Here is an 18,147-nt window from a genome sequence, read left to right on the forward strand (position 1 = left end):
CAGTTCTTTTAAAATTGAGTATGAATAGCCATACCTACTAGCAGCCATAGCACACAGAGGTGGTCTGATGTTTTGTTTAGTGAGGGTTCATGCTTCACGTAACTTTAGAACTCCACCAGCATCGGATAAGGTCTTAATCTTTGAAACGAACTGAGCACACAGTATGCCTGTACGAAGCACCAAACTTACATCTGCCACCACATACTTTTAAGATAACTCCAGTCTAATGTTTAAGAGTTGTATATTCTTGTTTTTGTTCCCCCACCCTAAACTGGATTGCGTGTATGTTCAGTCAGAAAGGACACCAGGACCCCATCTGCTGGCAAGGCAGGGCGTCACTTAGCACTGTCCCATGAATCTGGTTGGCCTGTTGACCTTGGCAAAGCTGAGCTGGAACAGGCACCCCAGTGCCAAGCAGGGAGGACCTGGGGTCACATGCCACCCACACCCAAACCTCTCTCTGACATTTGTATGGGCTTGGAGCCAACTCTCCCCCTGGGTTTCATCTCACTGTTTGTGAGAATACAAAGGAGCACTGAACCTTCCAGTTAACTCAACACCACACCCCCACCTCCCCCTTCCTGGGGAGGATAACAGTTCTGTTGACCATTATAATGCATTTTCTGTCTCCCAGCAATCCACATAGTCATTAATTTCTGCTGCTGACATCAGGAAAGAGGATTATGTGTGTGTCTGAAACTGTTCCCAAAGTGCTCATTAGTCATAGATAATTGAAAAACTGGTAGGGGAAGATTTGGTGTAATAGGAGCTCCTGCCTGTGAAGAAGGGCTGCAGCCACCAGATAATTGTAGACTTCAGCTTTTGACCACTCAGACTGAGTCTGCCCATCCAAATGAGAATTCAGTGGACATGAGTGCAAGAGCCCTCAGGGCAATTGCTTTTTTAAAATCCCTAGGTGAGGGTGTATATACAGGGACAGAGGCCAACCAGATAAGAAAATAGGTGAATTGCCCTTGGCTCTCTTTTCCTGCCTTCAGACTGAGGAGCAGGTTTTGGAAAAGGTACACAGCTTTCTTTTTAATTTAATTTAATTTTTATTTCAACTTAAACTCATTTGTTTTGATCAGAGAAGGAATAGAAGGTCATGTATAGAAGAAGCACAAACGGTAAAGAAGAGTCCCCTAGGCTGGATCCCAATCCCTTTTGTGTATTTTTCTGGAAATATATGTGCTTACAGTTTTCTGTCCTTTAAAAAAAATTACAAATGTGATCACATTGTGAATATTCTACATCTTGCCATGTTCCCTTAATTTATTTTGGACTTCCTTCCAAATCCATACCTTAATTAAACCTCATTTATTTTAATGGCTATGTGGGATTCTGCTTAATAGATGTATCTAATTTATCTACTGTGACCAGATTTAAGAGAGAAAACACCTTTAAACATTAGAACAATTAGAAATTATAAGCAAGTAAAAAGGGAAAAGTCACCCATATTTTCTCTACCCAGAGATAATCTATTTTCTGTATTTTTCTTCCCTAGGAATGTATTTTTTACAAATAGTCCATCTGTCTTCTTTGTTGTTGTTATTAGTGTGAAGTCTTACCCTATGTAATGTTACTAGTGTGAAGTCTTACCCTATGTAATGTTCTGCAGTCCACATTTTCAAATGGCTTGATTGTTTTAAAGATAAAGCCTATTTCCCATTCCAGCCTTTCTTCACACTGCAGGCTTATCTTCTTCGAACACAAATCTGAGCGCTCACGGCCATTTGCGGGCAGGTCCTCGTAGTTCTGCCTAGACTTGCCTAAAGTCCTCTGCTACCTCTCTTGTCCAGTCTGCCCATTCCTCTGCTGAACACCGTGAACTCTCTGTGCCCCTCAGGGCTCCCTACAGTGACCCCGCTTTTGGCTCTAGCGGCAGCCGATTTCCCAGAGAATTCTAGCACTGAAAACAGCAGCACCCCACTTGTCTCTCCAGACCAGACTCAGATATCTTCACCCTGAAGATTTCATTCACACTCCTGGGCTAGCCTAAGTGGTCCCAGTTCTCTGGGACCACCGTGTATATTTCACCTGTCTAGCATTGTGTACATGTTCCTAAAAGTCTTGGTTGTCCATTTTCTTTGTCCCAGGTTACTGCGTGAGCCTTCTGAGGTCTCAGGCACCTCTTTCACTTATCCCAGCACCTAGATCTTGGCATGTGGCAGGTGGAAATCCATGTGGGCCATCATTATTACCACTGTTACTGAAATGTTTGTTAAAATGTATGAAGCAATGGTTGAATGAAGCCTCAAAGAGACTGCAGATGTTGAGGCAGTGAAGTCTTGATTAATTCTGGGGAAAGCGATAGTATGATCAACTTAACCTTACGATGAAAAAAAAGCAAAACAAAGATTATTTCAGGGAAAGTTGTCAAGAGGCACTAAGGCTTACCTTTAACAGCTCTAGTCTCCTCAGTGCACCCCTGGCTGATAAAGTGTGACTTTGAAGGGGTGATTTTTCAGGGATTCTCATCTATTTCTATCATCCTCTCTTATGCCAAGCTGTTTCCTTTTGGTCTCTAGATAGACAAAGGTCCTTCCTGCTTGGGGTCCAGAATCGACTATTCCTGAAGGCTGTGTTTCCAATGGAAAGGAGGAATGTTCATCTTTGTGTTTATTTCCTCTCATTCCTAGACCACTGGACTGAAGAGAAGGCTGGCTCACTGCCCGAGGTTGGGTTCTCCAGAAGCTAAGGCTGAGACACATTTAGGGGTGTGAGATGTTTACGAGTCTTCAGGGTAGTCATCTGTGAAAGTAAGGAGGGAGGGGTATTGGGCAGAGGGAGAAGTGGAACCCTGATACAGTCCTACGATGCCATGGCCAACCCAGCAGAGTGATGTGGTGTGCGTGCCCCTGTCACCAGGTGTGGGCTACCCTGGCATCACCTTGGCAAGGCAGCTCAGAGGCAGGCCCTGAGGGAGCTGGCAGCTGGAGGCTGTCTGCTGACCTTACTGTCCTCAGCTGGGCAGCAAGTCTGTCCTTAACAGGGGGGGATCCAGCTCGTGGCATCTCTGTCTCTACCATACTCCCTCTGTTCAAGCAACCACCATGAGGAGTTGTTTCTTGCCCTACAAAATCTCTCATATCTGCCTCTGTTTCTACATCCCAGTCACCAATACCTTAATGAGGACCCCTAATCTTTTCTCTCTGATTACCAAAGTAGCTTCACAACTGTTTTCCCTAACCCCAGTCTATCCTCTACTGTAATGCTGTCAGAGAGAGCTTTTAAAAAACACAAATCTAATCACCTTCCTCCTGACTTAATGCTCCTTCAGTGGTTTGCAGTAGTCTTTGTGATTAATTCAAACACTTTTAGTGTGGATTACAAGGCCCTGCCTGTGCTGCTCTTCCAGCTTCCTCTGCCCCACCCATCCTCACCCCAGCCTGTGTTCTGGTTTACTCATCCCCTTGACAGTTCCTCAGGAGTCCCTTCTCCCTTCTTTCTTGGTCTTTGCTCAGGAATCTTCCTCTGCTGAGAAAGCTACCTGTGGTCCTACAGCACATGATTTGACTCTAGATCTTCTGCCTGCACTCCCAGGACTCTGCCTCCCAGTGGTCGGTAGCCTCATGCTGTGAGCCCAGAGGACAAAGAAGCGTATTGAGCTCATTTACCAACTAAAGTTTCTTTCTAAATGACCATAGAAGACTTGGAAGAGCACCCCACCCTGCTAATCTGCCTTGTGTCTGAAACCTTTTTTATGAAAATTACGCCTTTTATGTTTGTAGAGATTGGGGATGAAGGTGGAACAGTGTTTCCATTTGGACCTTCCTGTGGAAATTAAACCTTTTCTAAAAAAATCTGAATTCAGTGGACAAGGTTTTACAATGGTGCTGCTTTTTAAACAGGCGTAATGCATGTTCATTCATTCAAAACAAATTATTTTTTAAAATATCTGCTCCAAAAGATAATATAATGAATAAAAGCACAGTCAGAGTAGAATCCGTGGCCTGTCTCCAGCTCTTAAGCCATGTGACTGTTGGGAATTAGTTTTTCTATGCAAATCTCAATTTCCCCTTCCATCTATGAAATGGGGATAGTATGGGAACTATTGTACCCTTTACAAAGGGTTATTATGAAAATGAAGTGTGAGATGCATGATATGTCCTTGGCATGAACGTGCTCAGCAAATGGGAATGAAGTCTGTTATGTGTTAGATGCTAGACATAGTGACATAATTAAGATATTGTCCAGAGCCAAGGGCACTGCTCTCTTCCAGGTTTCTGCAACTCTGGGTGTTCAAAACAGACTAAAGATTTTCTTGCTCTCTGGCTTATCATTTGAGCATCTCAACCTTATCATCTACACCAGCACTGTCCAATAGAAATATAATATGAGCCAAATATGTAATTTAAGTTTTTCAGTAGCAAGGTTAAAGTAAAAAAAAGTAGGTAAAATTAATTTTAAGATGTCATATTTAATATACCCAAATTATCATTTCAGTATGTAATTGATATAAAAAATTATTTTCTGTACGAAATCTTTGACATCTGGTGTGTATTTTCCACTTAGCACCTCTCAGTTCAGACGTTAGATTTGCATTAGAAATACCTGGTTTAGATTTATTAAATTAATGTTGAAAAAGTAGATTTGCATACCCAAGTTGTTCCAAGCACACTTAAGTTTTTAGTAACTGAACTGAATATCAGCTTTTAAATTGAAATTAAAATTAAAATGAAAACTTTAGCCCCTCAGTTACTCCAGTCATATTTCAAGCGTTCAGTCAACAGGTGCCTACTGGCACTGTATTGGACAGTGAAGCTCTAGAAGCCGCGGCAGTGGTTTCCATCTTCTTCCTCTTCGCTAAACTTTTTTCAAATTCATTATAGATAGAAGCTAATTACTTAAAATGGATAAAAATGGTGTTGTGGAGGTGCTTTGTTTCCATTTAGTGGGAGGTTGGTTGACCCGTTCTCCCTCTGCTCCCTCCACCCCCAACCCCCAGCCTCACCTCTACCCCAAGAAGTCCTGGAACACCTCTGCCCAGCCCTGGAGCTCTATAGAACGATTAACAAGTGGTGTCTTAGCACTGAGCAGATTGTTGACCACACAGTCAGGATCCTAGAATCATAGGGCTTAACGCGATCTTAGTGAAAGAAAGTGAGCCCAAACGTCGGCTACCAATCAAACTTTATTAAAGGAAAAGAATCTGCTGGGCTGCACTCAAAGTGGAGAGCAGCAACCAGTGTTGGGGTGGGAGGGCTTATATAGGATGTAGGGAAGGCTGACTTCATCAGGGAGGGTTCGGTGCTGGTGTGGAGGATGAGGCCGCTGATGGAATCAGGTGGAAGGTTGCACCCATGTGGAAGTAGAGGAGTTTCTGTTTCTCAGAAACCACAAGGTTTCTCCTAAGGGAAGGTCTGGTGGCCATTTTGTGCTCAGTGTGTGTAAAATGGCACCGGTCACGTCCAAAATCCATCACTTAGCATATATATGATATGGGTCAACCCCTTCCCACTCCCTACAGCACAGAAATACTTATTATAGAATTCTTGGGAGTAGGATGGGATGGGGTGAGAGAAGGCTCAGGCTCTGTTAAACACCTGGGAGCGATGGATTTCATGCTGTTCTGACATGCATAGTTCTCTGTGTGTTTAACTTGTCTTCCTAACTAGGTTGGGGGCAAGGACTACCTTTTACAGCCCACAGTGCCCAGACAAAGCAAGAAAATTAGTAAATTCTTAATTGAAGGCCCGACTGACTGCGCGAATTCAAGGTCATTTGAAATATTAGGATCACTGCATTACACAGCTCCAAAGAACATCGTTCAAATTGTGTTCTATGGTTGTGCAAGTCGCAGCCCTGTAAAGTTTGTAAAGATTAGGCAACTCTCTTTTCCAGCTGAGAAAAACTTTCAAGAAATTCTTTATAGGTACAAAATGCCACCCTCCCCCAGTCCTCTGTCAGGAAGCAACTGCACAAGTAAATTTTCTCAACTCTTTATATGTTCATCAGGGAATGTGTGGACGTGTCTGTGTTTACGTGTGTAGAGCTGCTGTGGTAGGAAGCCCATTTTGCCGCAGTTTGAGCATCTTAACTTGGTACCTGCGTCGTTTCTATCTTTGTGATGCTGAGAAAATGCAGAGGAAGGAGGAGGGAGCCAAGAGTTTCTCTAAGAAAATCCTGTTTGCTTTTGTGTTTTTCAGACTGATGGGTGTTTGTTTTTTGTCATGTCCATACAGGAAACCAAGTTCTGCCTCCCGGAGCTTCTCTCGGAAATGGGCTCACTCCAGAGGCAGCGGAAGACCTTGGCCTTCGTGCTGGGATTGCTGTGGCCGCCTCGCTTGTTGATGCTCATGCAGGAGGACTAGGTAATCTCTAATTCCACGCTGCAACCAGTGCTGTGTTCAGATGGCGTATTCCACAGAACCTAAGACACCTCTATTCTGTTTTTTTAAGCAGAAGTCAAGGACTAGTGATTCAAGTTGTAATAATAAAAAGCCTTTTTACAGTTAGGCATTTGGATAGAATTATAGATTTTTTTGTCAAATTTAGAACTTATTTATAATTTTATTAATTTCTCCATCCATCGTAATAGAAAAGATTGATCTGAAAAAAATGTCTGAATAGTTCTTTGTTTTACTGAAAATTTGGAAAAGATGTTAACTTCCAACTGGCAGTTATGATGATGGTGTGCTTACTTATACTGTTATTTTCAAATGGTACTCCAAAGCTCTTATAAGCCTAATAGATTTACTTTAATATATTTGCCTTCTGTCCTACTAAGGTCTTTTCCCCAAATGTTAATGGGAAAGCACACAATGAAACAGAGAATTACAGGAAAGTGTGATGACTCTATCTTCTTTTTCATCCCCGTTGCAGTTATTGTTATTATTATTGTTATTTGGTTGTTCTGATTCTCAGTATCTGTCACTTCAACTGTAGCCATGTATTTTCTCTTAGCCTTTCATTCTAATACTGTTAAGTTTTAAATTATGATTCATAATTCATGAGATCAATTTAATAGGAAATAACCATTGAATTTTCAAAATAGAGTAGAACAGGCTAGAAAACATCAGAGTGCATTTCACACAGTAGAGTAAGCACTGTTTTGTAAAGCTGTGTTTCCATTTTACATGCATGTGTATACTAGGCCATGGTGAAAGTGAATTTCTTCGTATGGATCATGGTCAAAAAACTTTTAAGGATATTGTGGTTCATACTTCATCTTATAGCCAAGAGTTATCTTTCAAATACTTACACTGATCATGCTCCCCAAACTCTGTCCATGCATTTCTGGCTTCGTGTCTTGGCACGTGTGTTCTCTGCTAAGAATGATTGGTCCTCTACCTCTCCAGCTGGCTAACTCCTTCGCTAACTTGAAGACCTATATCAGATGCTTTCTATTCTGCATAGCCTTCCATGGGACACTCAGGCTTATTTATAAATTCTCTAAATTTGAAGAAATGATCACATTGTGTTGTAATTTCTGATTTATCTGCTTGTCTTTTCCACTAGACTGTGAACTCTTTGAGGGCAGGGACAAATATTATTCATCTTATATCCTCCGTGCTGAGCCGTGTATGGTTCTTATAGGTGCTTGGTAAATTTATTAAATGAATAAAGTCTCATTAAGTCAAGAATAAGGTCAAATGGCCTTAACCTGTAGAGTGAAGATTAATCTGTTTCTTTATATGGAAGATTATTAAAGTGTCTTTTTCTTCTCCATATTTCGTGGACTTGCAGAAACAGGATAGCTCTCATCAATCTGTGAACCTGTCTTTCCTGTCATCTTTATGTCCTCAGGATCTAACACAGAGCCTGAGAATTAGTAAACAGCCAATAATACATGTGGATTGGTTGAAATGTATATAATGTATTCTGATTATGAGCAAGGGTGTTTCTCTCCAAGTACTTTTCAGTGTGAGCACTGTGTGCTTTGGATTGGAATGTTGTGATTTTGGTGTTTTAAGAACCAGTGCAGAGAGAACTTGAGGGCTAGACAGATGTGGAATGTTCCTGCTCCCTAATCATCCTGACATTCCAGATCATGCATGAGACCAGGAAAGCTTTCTTTGTCATGATTTTTCAGTTATCCTTGGGTAACAGTCTCAATTGCCCACTCCTAGCCAGGAAACAGGCACTTGGTTGGGACCAGCACATGTGGAAGGAAAGCGGGCTGCCCCTTGGGATCCATAGGCACTATGGTTTCCTCGTCAGTTTCCTGACCCTCCCTAAGGGATCTGCCAAAACACACCTTCTCACTTCTTCCCAGGACTTGCTCTGCCCTCCAGGAGGGGAGACTGCCAGATAACCCCCGTCTTTTTCCTACATGGAAATGCTCAGTGACAGAAATTTTACCCTCAGAAGCTTTGGCTTAGGCCTTCTGTTCCCTTTAAAATATAAGTGCTCATGAGTCAGTAAGTTTCCTCCATATTTTCTAAAAGTAATTTTTTAAGTGGATAGATAGAGTAAGGACCTTTCATTCTGTAAGGGCTAAGCTTGGATGTCAGCAGTGGCTGGGAAGGGCACGGGAAGAGGACTCTCAGCATCTGATGCACAGGAAAGACCTACTTAACAATTCTGACCAAGTCTTATCCTTCTCATACCTCCTCTTCACCCCTTCACCTTACAGCCAATTCAGGGTTAGAGTCTCTGGGAAAGAGAGAAGACCCGGGAGCAAACGTTTCCTCTCATTTCCCACCCTGCCTCTGCCCCCGCAAGGATGTAGAACAGAGTTCTGAAGTCATGTAAATACTTTTTCCCTAAATACGTACAAGTATACTGAGTGCACACAAGCCTGTCAGTTACTGGTCTAGGCACTTGGGATTCTAAAGGGTGGACGTATCAGACAAGGTCCCACTCCTTTTGGAGAAAATTTTTTTTCATTGTTTTTTCATGGCCTTCATGTTTGTAGCTTAGTAGTACTTCTTTGGGACAGTGAATCCACTGAGACATATTGAGATGCTGTGATAGGGCATTCAACAGAGTCCTAAGATCTGGGTTTAAAGATCTGAGTCTGCTTATAGATAAGACTCCTCTCAGCACTTGCATTTCCCTTCTGCAGTCAGCGAAAGCAGTGTCCCCTCAAAGGATTGCTGTGAGAATGAGTGATGTAAACAGGTAAAGCAGCTGGCATACTATCTGGCATGTAGTGGGCACACAGTAATGAGGCATCTCCTTTTGGTTTTCTCACTCTGGGATCACAATGCCTGGTACAAAGTAGGGAGTTTATAAATGGAAGTTCTCTGAGTTACTGCCTGGTAGGAAGTGTCTATCAGAACTGTCTTCCCTTTGGGTAGGCAGTTGGAGAGAACCTGAGGCTTCTGGATTCTCCCCACCTTCCCTGAATTTGCCCTAATTTTCCTTCTCCAGCTCTGTGTAACAGAATGCAGGATGTACTTCTTTAAGATTGTGTCTAGGTTGAGGTCAGAAACAGCCTTAAGAACTAGCTAGATGAGTTCTGTGCTGAGAGATCCCTACATGTCAGGTAAGAACCCAACTTTGCAGTCAGAATCGGATGCCAGCCAGGCCTGTCACAAACAGGCCATGGCAACTGCGGTCACTTCAGTTGCTGATCTGGCATGACCTACCTTGGACCCCACATTCTGACTAGCAGGAGTGGTCAGCACTCTGCTTTGGAGAAATACCCCTGGACTCTCATTCCCAAAGAAAGCCCAGGATGTGAGGATAAAGAGCAAAGAAGCAAGTAAAACTCAACTCATGCTTTTTCTGGTTCTGGAAAAGGAGAAGGAAGAACTTTATGGGAATAAAAATCAAAGATAACAGAACATTTTGTTCCTAAGGTGCTGGTTAGTAAGTTCCCCAGCAGACAGCCAGAAGATAGGGTAGCTTTGTTTGCACTTTGTGGGGGTGGTTCTGGCCAGGGCTCCTGCTGCTGATATTTTTCTAGCTTATAAAAGTAGCATTAACTTTGTTCCAGGTCTGTTCTTAGCTCCAGCACCCCAACTGTCCTAAAAGGCAATAACAACCTGATTTCTGTCTCAGGCCCCTCTCCTCTCAGTTGCTCTTATCTGTAAGACAAATGCTGATTATCCACCAAATCTTGAATCCAGTGCCACCTCCTCTGGGAAGCCTTCCCTGACTCTCCAAGCTGACATAAGCAAGCCTTCCTCTTTATTCACAACATCATCTCATCTGTTAGCTTGTAAACTCTTTCAGCACCTTGTAATTTCATCTTCATATCCCAGCAGCCCGCACAGGACTTTGCACATGAAAGACCCTTAACCCATGCATATTTAGTGAATGAGTGAATGGTTGAGTGGTATTGCCTCCATGAGGGATGAATATTGCAGCTGAGATATAGTAAGGTCTCATTGTACAGAGGAAATTGTCCTTATACAATAGATACACCTGGCTCAGTTCTCCAGGAGCAAAAGAGTTTGGTTTGAGCACTCCCTAAGCTGTTCTTAGAAGTCTGGGAATCTGTCCTTTGTGCTCCAATCACATGAGCACATTTTGCTTAAGAGCAAACTTTGTGCCTAGGGTTAGCACAACTCCTTGATTACCAATACTGGATTCTTTGCCAGATGTTGAATTAGCTTAAATTGCTCCTCTGGACCAGATGTTGAATTGGCTTAAATTGCTCATCTGAGTTGCAGAGTCAAACCAAAATAAGGATTTTTAAGGTTTTTTTTCTTTTTCTTCTTCTTCTTTTTTTTTTTTTTTTTTAATGGTAGAATTTATTTAGCCAGTCTTGCAAAAAGAGCTTCTGGTCCATGCTCTCCTAGAGCAAAACATAGTTTGTTCCAGTGAGCAATGAAACATGCCAATTTCTTGTCTTACTATTATCAGTGTTCTAGAAGAGAGGGTAGGTAGGTAGCAAATTTAGATAACTTGATTTTGGGGGAGTATTTATGCATATTATATGTATATTTACTAAATGTAGCATGTTTGACCAAGAAACATACTTATTAGCAATAGTCCCTTGCACTTATAAACTTTAGATGTATAAAACACATCTGTGTTCAGTATAGAATTTGCTATTCATAGCAACTTTGTAGTGAAGTTAGGACAGGTATGTGTACCCTCATTTTGCACAAGGAACAACTGAGTCTCAGAGTGATTTATTTATAGACCCAAGAATAGATCTTTATTTGTTATCTTACACTTAATTCTCAAAGCATCTTTATACATGCTGTTGTTTTGTTCCACTTGTCAAATGAAGCAATTGAGGTTGACAAGATTACCTAACTTGATGGAAGTCACACAATTTAGTGATAGATATATGATTTAAACCCACACCATCTGATTCCATAGCTTACACTTCTTATCACTGTGTTATGTGGAATGGCATATCTATTAAAATTTGATCCAGTCTACTCTTGAATTTGACCATTAAAATATCATCTAAGAAGGAAGTCTTTCAATAAATATTTATTGATGAGCCACTTTGCTAGTTGATAGGGATATAAGTTGAATATGAGAGAAGAGTGGAAGTCTAGTAGGGAAAACTGACAAGTAAATAAACAATTACCATTATTTGTGCCAAGTATGAAAGGCTTTGGAAAAACCTAAAGTGGGCCCAGAATTGAGACTTGAAGGATTATAAAAGGATTACCCGAAGAAGTGATGTCTGGTAATGTAATTGCAACTTTACCTGCCCTGTTATTGCTTCTTGGTAAAGTAGAATTTATTCATTGTAACTTTTAAACTTCAGTCAGGCTTTATTTCTAGTAATAAAATAATAATATCAAACATCATTAATAATAACAAATACTAGAACCACTCTTATTGGTACTACTACTATATGACCATTTCTTACTTGCCTCTGTGTGCCAAGTACTCTGCCTGATACTTCACATACTTTATCTTTTGCTCCTCACAGTAGTCCTGCAGATACAGGTTACTTCTCATTCTGTACATGAGGGAGTTGAAGGCAGAGTTACATTTCCGCAGTCATATAGCTAGTGTCGTAGCAAGATTCAAACTTGAGTCTGACTCCAAAGCTCATATTCTTTTTCTTTAGACCAGTGGTTCTCAGTCAGGGGTGATTTTACCCTTGGGAGGACTTTGGGCAATGTCTGGAGACAGTTTTGCTTATCATGTTTGGGGAAGGGCGATTGGTACTGGCATGTGGTGGCTAAAGTCCAGGAATGCTGCTAAATATCTTAAAATGTTCGGGCCAACCCCCTACAACAAAGGATTTTCCAGCCTCAAACATCAGTAGCACTGAAGCTGAGAAACCCTACTGTATCTTAAAATACCTCTAGTGATATTATTTCCCTTCATCAATTCAGTTTATTTCTAAGGAAGCCAAAAATCAGCCTGAAATAAGGGTTTTGCTAGTATATTAGTACATTGTCATAATACATTTCATGCAATTAACTCCTAGTAAAAGTAGTTGGGAGATAAGAAAATAGAAGCAAAGACTGAGGAGTGGGGAGTGGGGGGTGATTCCTCCCCTATCTGTCTTACTGAGAGTCAAGCCGCAGTGGACCTTTTGGCCTCCATTCCACACATCACGCAAGTTCCACCTTTTTGTCTTTCCTTTTGTTCTTCATTGTATTTTGGGAAGCCTCGCCTCTCCTCCCCACCTTGGCATTCTTACTCATCCATCAGCACTCAGTCTGAATGTTATTTCCACTATGGAATCATCTACAAATTTAATCCCACCTTAGAAAAAAATCAGTCACTCCTTAACTCTGTGTTCCTGCAACTTTTTACACCTATTCCTGTTTTCCCAGCAAGTTACCTTCCCCTTTGTATGCCCATCATCCAGTATAGAACCCACATAGTCAGTCCTCAGTACATCAGTGAATTCTTTAATAATTAAGATAATAAACATGAGAGGATTTTGAAAAATCAAAAATAGGGATTGCTAAAGCAGGGTGAATGAGCCTTTAAAAAACACAGATTCCTAGGCCCTGCCCTGCTGTGGATTCTGAGTCTTAATGTTTGGGATGGGGCCCAGGAATTTGCTTCTAAGGGCAGAAGGTGTCACCTGGTACTCAGAGGGGGCAACCTGGGGGGATGAGTTGGCACCGAGGACACAGGGGTCAGCAGCAGTAGTGAAGTGCAACTGCCAAGTAGGCAAATGGGCCCAAAGCAGAGCTGTGCTGCAAAGGAGTCAGACAGGCTCCAGCCACGAGCTGGGGGCAGGAGGGAGCTAATCCACAAAGAGAGAGAAGGTGGATCCTAAGAGGCAGACAGTCTGTAAGAAATGGAGGGGGATTAGAAGCACAGATAACGTCATGCTGGGAAATCTGGAAGGAGAAAAGCTGTGCCAGTCCCTGAGCAGACAGAGCAAGGACAGCTCTGGGAGTTCCTGGATGTGAATCATAGAGGGGAGGGAAAATTTGTTTAATGTGATTTCAAGTTTAATGTTTTAAGTCAAGGTTTGGTTTAAGAGAACCACTGCTGCCTGAGAGCTCAGCAGCTGCCTGAGCTGTGGCAGTGGCTCATGTGGCCGAGGGGCAAGGAGGACTCGTGGGGCAAGGATAACATTGGGTTTCCTGTTCTCAGGCTTCAAGTCTTCCTCAGAGAGCTGCACCTCTCTGGACTGTAAATGGCTGGCCTTAGCTGGGAGACCAGTCTTCTGCCCTGTATACTGAAAGCTGGGAGTAATCCAGGGACGATGTGGCTACAGCCAGCTCCCCCATCCCACTCCTTCTTAAATCTTGTGCCACAGAGTTCAGTATATACAGCTGTGAACCTACCATGAAATGGAAACATTTTTAGTTTGATACACATACTCCTATTTGGATAATGAGTAATTATAGGCTTTAGAGCTAAAAGGTTGCTCAAGGATTTCCTATATCAAATTCTTGCAGATGAGAAAACCAAAGCCCAGAAAAATGGTGAGTCATCCAATGTTACCCCAGCAAATTACTGCCAGAGTCAAATTCAGGGCCCCTGACTCCATTATGCCGCACCATTTCCAAATTAAGAGAAGGGAATGATTCCTGATGTGTTTTCCGCTCTGTACTGTATGTCCCATTTAATGGCTACAGTCAATATCAGGAGTGGCTACGAAACAAGCAAAGTAGTTTTCCTAAGCCACACATGAATAAGTGTCTTTGTTTTGTTGTCACCATCTACACTAAGCTCCAAAGAGTCTCCTTCAAAGCTGGTAATAAAAACACCTGGTTTTTATGAATAAAAACATTTAAGTGTCTTCCAAAGAGCTCAGAGCAGTTCTTTTTATTTCACTTGTCATTTATTGAGCACCTACTGTGTGCCAAGCGTTTTGCTAGGTACTTTAATATTCACTATTGTGAGCTCATAACCACACTGAGCTACCAATATTTAACTTTTTCATTTAACATACTAGGATTTCAAGGTTTCATAACTTGTTCAAGGTGACATTTTGATAAATAATTAAGTTGGGTAGGTCCAAGTCTTTCTGACTCCAGAGCCTATGAGTTATCCCCTAGTTACCCTGGCTAGCATATTTACATGTGTCTAGGTATGTCTGTGCCTTTACTTAGGATAGCCTATGGTTACACCAACACATATTCATGTCTATAACAGAAAATAGAACTTCTATTTAACATTCTTCTGGGTAGGTGTGTTTCTAGATCAATTTTATGGATGAGAAAGTTGAGGCCCAGTTGGGGCCTTTAATAAAGGATATTTGAAGCAGCACTGAAGTCTAGGTTCCACCAGTCAAGTGGAATAAGGCCAGGCTTGTTAGACCAGACCAGGCCAGGGGTGGGCTATTTTTGGCTGGGTGGTAGAAAAATCAGTACGAATAATGTTGATTCATTTGGTTAATTAATTAATGCTGATATTAATCTCATTTGTATAGAGGCTTGCTGTTTTCAAAACACCAACCCAGGAACAAAGAAGCTATTTTTACCTCCCTTTAATGGTTGAGAAAACTGGCACTAAAGGGGTGAAGGGATTTCCCTAAGGTTACCAGGAAAGATTGAATCCAAGACTCAAACCCCCATGTGTGTGCCCTGCCACATCTACTCAGTGCAGGCTTTATGTCAAACAGTGGGACAAGTACTACCCAGTAAATGGAGATGAGTGTCTTGACCCAACTTGAGTTCCTGTGCCCAAGCCCCTGATTTCAAGCGAATTCTCTGACTGTCTCATTGGCTCCAGAGCCTTATCTGGTATTCAAATAAGGAATATTCTGAAATTTTTAACCAGAAGTTTCCACTTATAATCTCATGTATTAGTATATGGCTGAGAAGATGAACTGCTGTTTTTCTTTGCTGAGCTTGGGAACAAAAACAAAAAACACAAGGAATAACCCAGCCCCAGGTTCTGACACTGCCAACCACCTGTTAGGAGGACTTCCCGCCCCGAGTTCAAAAGGTAGAAGACTGCTGGAAAAGTGTTTGTTTGGGGACCTAGCATGTAAAATTGCACTTGCGTCACTGGCAGCAAGAGTAGGATCGGGTCCACTGTTTTTCATGGCACAGAAACTCAGCACGTGGTGATCCATGTCCATATGCTATCACTGAGCACTGATGTTTACTTTGGGCCTTGCGCATCCGCAGCTGATGGTAGGAAAATGCACATCTCCAGCTTGTGCGCTGCAGGAGGGGCCTCACATCTGAACTGCTGGCTGCTCCTTATTCGCGCTTGACAGGGCTGGTTCATTTCCTTGTTCTCAGTTTTCTCTTAACTATGCATTAATATAAGCCATGGTAAAGAGCAACAAGAAATAATTTTTTTAATTTCCCCATTCTGGACATCTTGAGGATTGTCTCATTGCACTCTACAGCTAGTGTAGATGTCTGGAGAAACTAAGAAGGAAAATTTCTTGGAATATAGAAAATCGTACTAGTCTCCAATTATGTCATTCAGCAGCACCTACCCACCCCACCTTCCCATAATCTAATCCTTATCTATGCTCTACACTATGACACTAATGGAAGAATTTGGCTCTCTGCAAACAGTGAAAATGAAACATCTTGAGGTAACAGCACAGTAGTTAAGAATACATAACTGATTCCCACTGTCTGTGTGCCCTTGAGAAGTCACATGACAATCTGTGCTTTAGTTTTCCCGTCTGTAAAATGGGAATAATAATAGTATCTACCTCATAGAATTGTTTGAGCGTAAATTAGCTAATATCTTTAAAGTCCTTAAAACAATGCCTGGAAATACTATGTATGTATGTTTAGTGATAATTAATGTGATCTCAACAGATTTACATTATGACTGATAGCAGCGGGCAAGAGAAATTCAAAAATTCATTCCTTCATTTAACAAATACCTGATATCTTCCTTCTGTGTGTCAGACATTGTTATAAGTGTGTTAGATACAGTGGTAAACTAAGTTAAGCCGAGTTCCTGTTCTTATGGAGCTTCTAGCCTACTGTGTATGTTCATAAACTCCCATGTAAACATGTACAAGGGGTCTTTAAAAAGCCCATGGAAGTATTTATTTTATCTTTTATTTCCATTTCTCCATGAACTTTTTGAAGTACCCTCATTTATGTATATGTGTATGTAGGTATGTATGTATTATACATGAATACGTGTATGAATACGTGTATGAATGTGTATTGTGTGTGTACGTATATGGGCATATTCATATACATGTGTTTATGCACCTGTATCTTGTTTGTGCATATATATGTATTGTGTTTGTGTGTATTTGTGCACATGTGTGTAAATTGTGCATGTGCATATGTGTGTATACACCTGTGTTTGTGTTTATATTTATGTGTGCATTTATGTGTGTATGTGTTTGATTTGTATATGTATGTATTTATGATGTGTCTGTTTAGTGTGTATAGGTGTGTACTTTATATGTACATATGTGTATATGTATGCGTGTGTTTATGCATCTCTCTGTTTATATATATGCATATGTACATGTACATGTGTGTATGTATATATGTGGATATGCATGCATCTGCATCAGGAACTAAGTGTTACGAAAAACAGGTCTGTGTAAAATGACAGCAATTTCCTGGAGGTGCTACTGGTATAATGGTCAGAGAAGTTTAGTCCAGAATGGTAACATTTGAGGAAACAGACTAATGAATTGAGGTAACATTTCATTGTATAATGAGCAAGGCAGAGAATAATTCAATCAGCAAATATATGTTGGGCTTATACTTTGCCTCAGACAGGTGCTGGGTACTGGTGATACCAGGAAGAGGATGACCCAGTTCCATCTCTAGAGGAGCTCAGCAGCTAATGGAGAAGGGAGACCTGTAGTCAGGAAAATCCCAGTACAACCTGCACACTGCTTTTCTAAGAGGTGAGGACAGTAAGGACAGTATTACAAGAGTACAGGAAATGGATAGCTGGCTCTGCCAGCTTGAGTTAGGAAAGCATCACCAGGAGGGTGAGAACTGGGATAAGCATTTCAAGAAGCAAGAACAGAATGTGCAAAGGCCCAGAGATGTGCAAAGGTCTGCTTAATCAAGGAGCATTTCAGTGTAGCAAGCTCGCTGTTCAAGTGTGTGATGGGAGCAGGAAGACAGAGCCCATGCAGCACAGTGTATGCTCTGGAGTCAGACTGCCTGGATTCATCTTCCAACTTTGCCACTTACCAGCAAGTTATTTAGCTGTTCTGTGTTTAAGATTTTGCTTCTATAAATGGTAATGTAAATAGTGCCTGCTAGGGTTACCATGTAGCTGCCTTCTTCTGACATGGGCACTCAACAGTGTTAGCTATTCCCGGTTGGAAGCTTGAATGTATAAGGCCTTGAATTCCAAGCCAAGGAAGTTGTATGTTAAAATTAACTTGAGTTAATCCTATCTATCTATTTGAATTAATCTGTCTACTCAAATAGCTTCCTCAGCACTGATTTTGATGTGAAAAATAGGTGGAATGTTCTACATTGATCCTGTGCCTTTGGGAGTGCAGCTGTGATTTTTAATACCAATGGATGATACTCCAAAGGAATAGTTAGAGCAGCAAAAAGATGCCATCTCATGTTAAGCTTAGAGCAAAAGCTCACTTAACTGGAATTAAGCAGATGCTTATTTTGCCAGGCTGTGGGAGGATTCAGAAATGACCCACTTCCTGCCAGTTCTTAGCAATTTACCTTTGCTACCGCACCTCCGCAGCCTACAGAATTGTGGCTGCTTGGGAATCTGTGTATTATTCCCCATTTCTGACTTCTGTTTCTCATCCACCAGGTCTGAGGATGGGCAGTGCTGATTTTCACTGTCTCATGCCCACTCTCGTCCACTGAAGTGCCACTCTGCCATTCCTTTCTCTGCCACTGTGTTTTGTGAGAGTTTTATCTCTGCTCCTTTCTCTTC

The 18,147-nt window shown here is 41.6% G+C and overlaps 1 protein-coding gene across 16 annotated transcripts in view; it reads left to right on the forward strand.

The window, feature by feature from the left end:
• Nucleotides 1–18,147, forward strand: part of FGGY (FGGY carbohydrate kinase domain containing) — a 433,428-nt gene that overhangs the window by 201,054 nt on the left and 214,227 nt on the right. For all 16 annotated transcript variants that reach the window (XM_063105670.1, XM_063105668.1, XM_063105673.1 and 13 more), the window contains one exon: nucleotides 6,186–6,314. In XM_063105670.1, coding sequence (XP_062961740.1) covers nucleotides 6,186–6,314 — 129 coding nt within the window. The remainder of the gene's footprint in view (nucleotides 1–6,185; nucleotides 6,315–18,147) is intronic.

This window comes from Cynocephalus volans, chromosome 8 (genome assembly GCF_027409185.1).
Source record: "Cynocephalus volans isolate mCynVol1 chromosome 8, mCynVol1.pri, whole genome shotgun sequence".
NCBI lineage: Eukaryota > Metazoa > Chordata > Mammalia > Dermoptera > Cynocephalidae > Cynocephalus > Cynocephalus volans.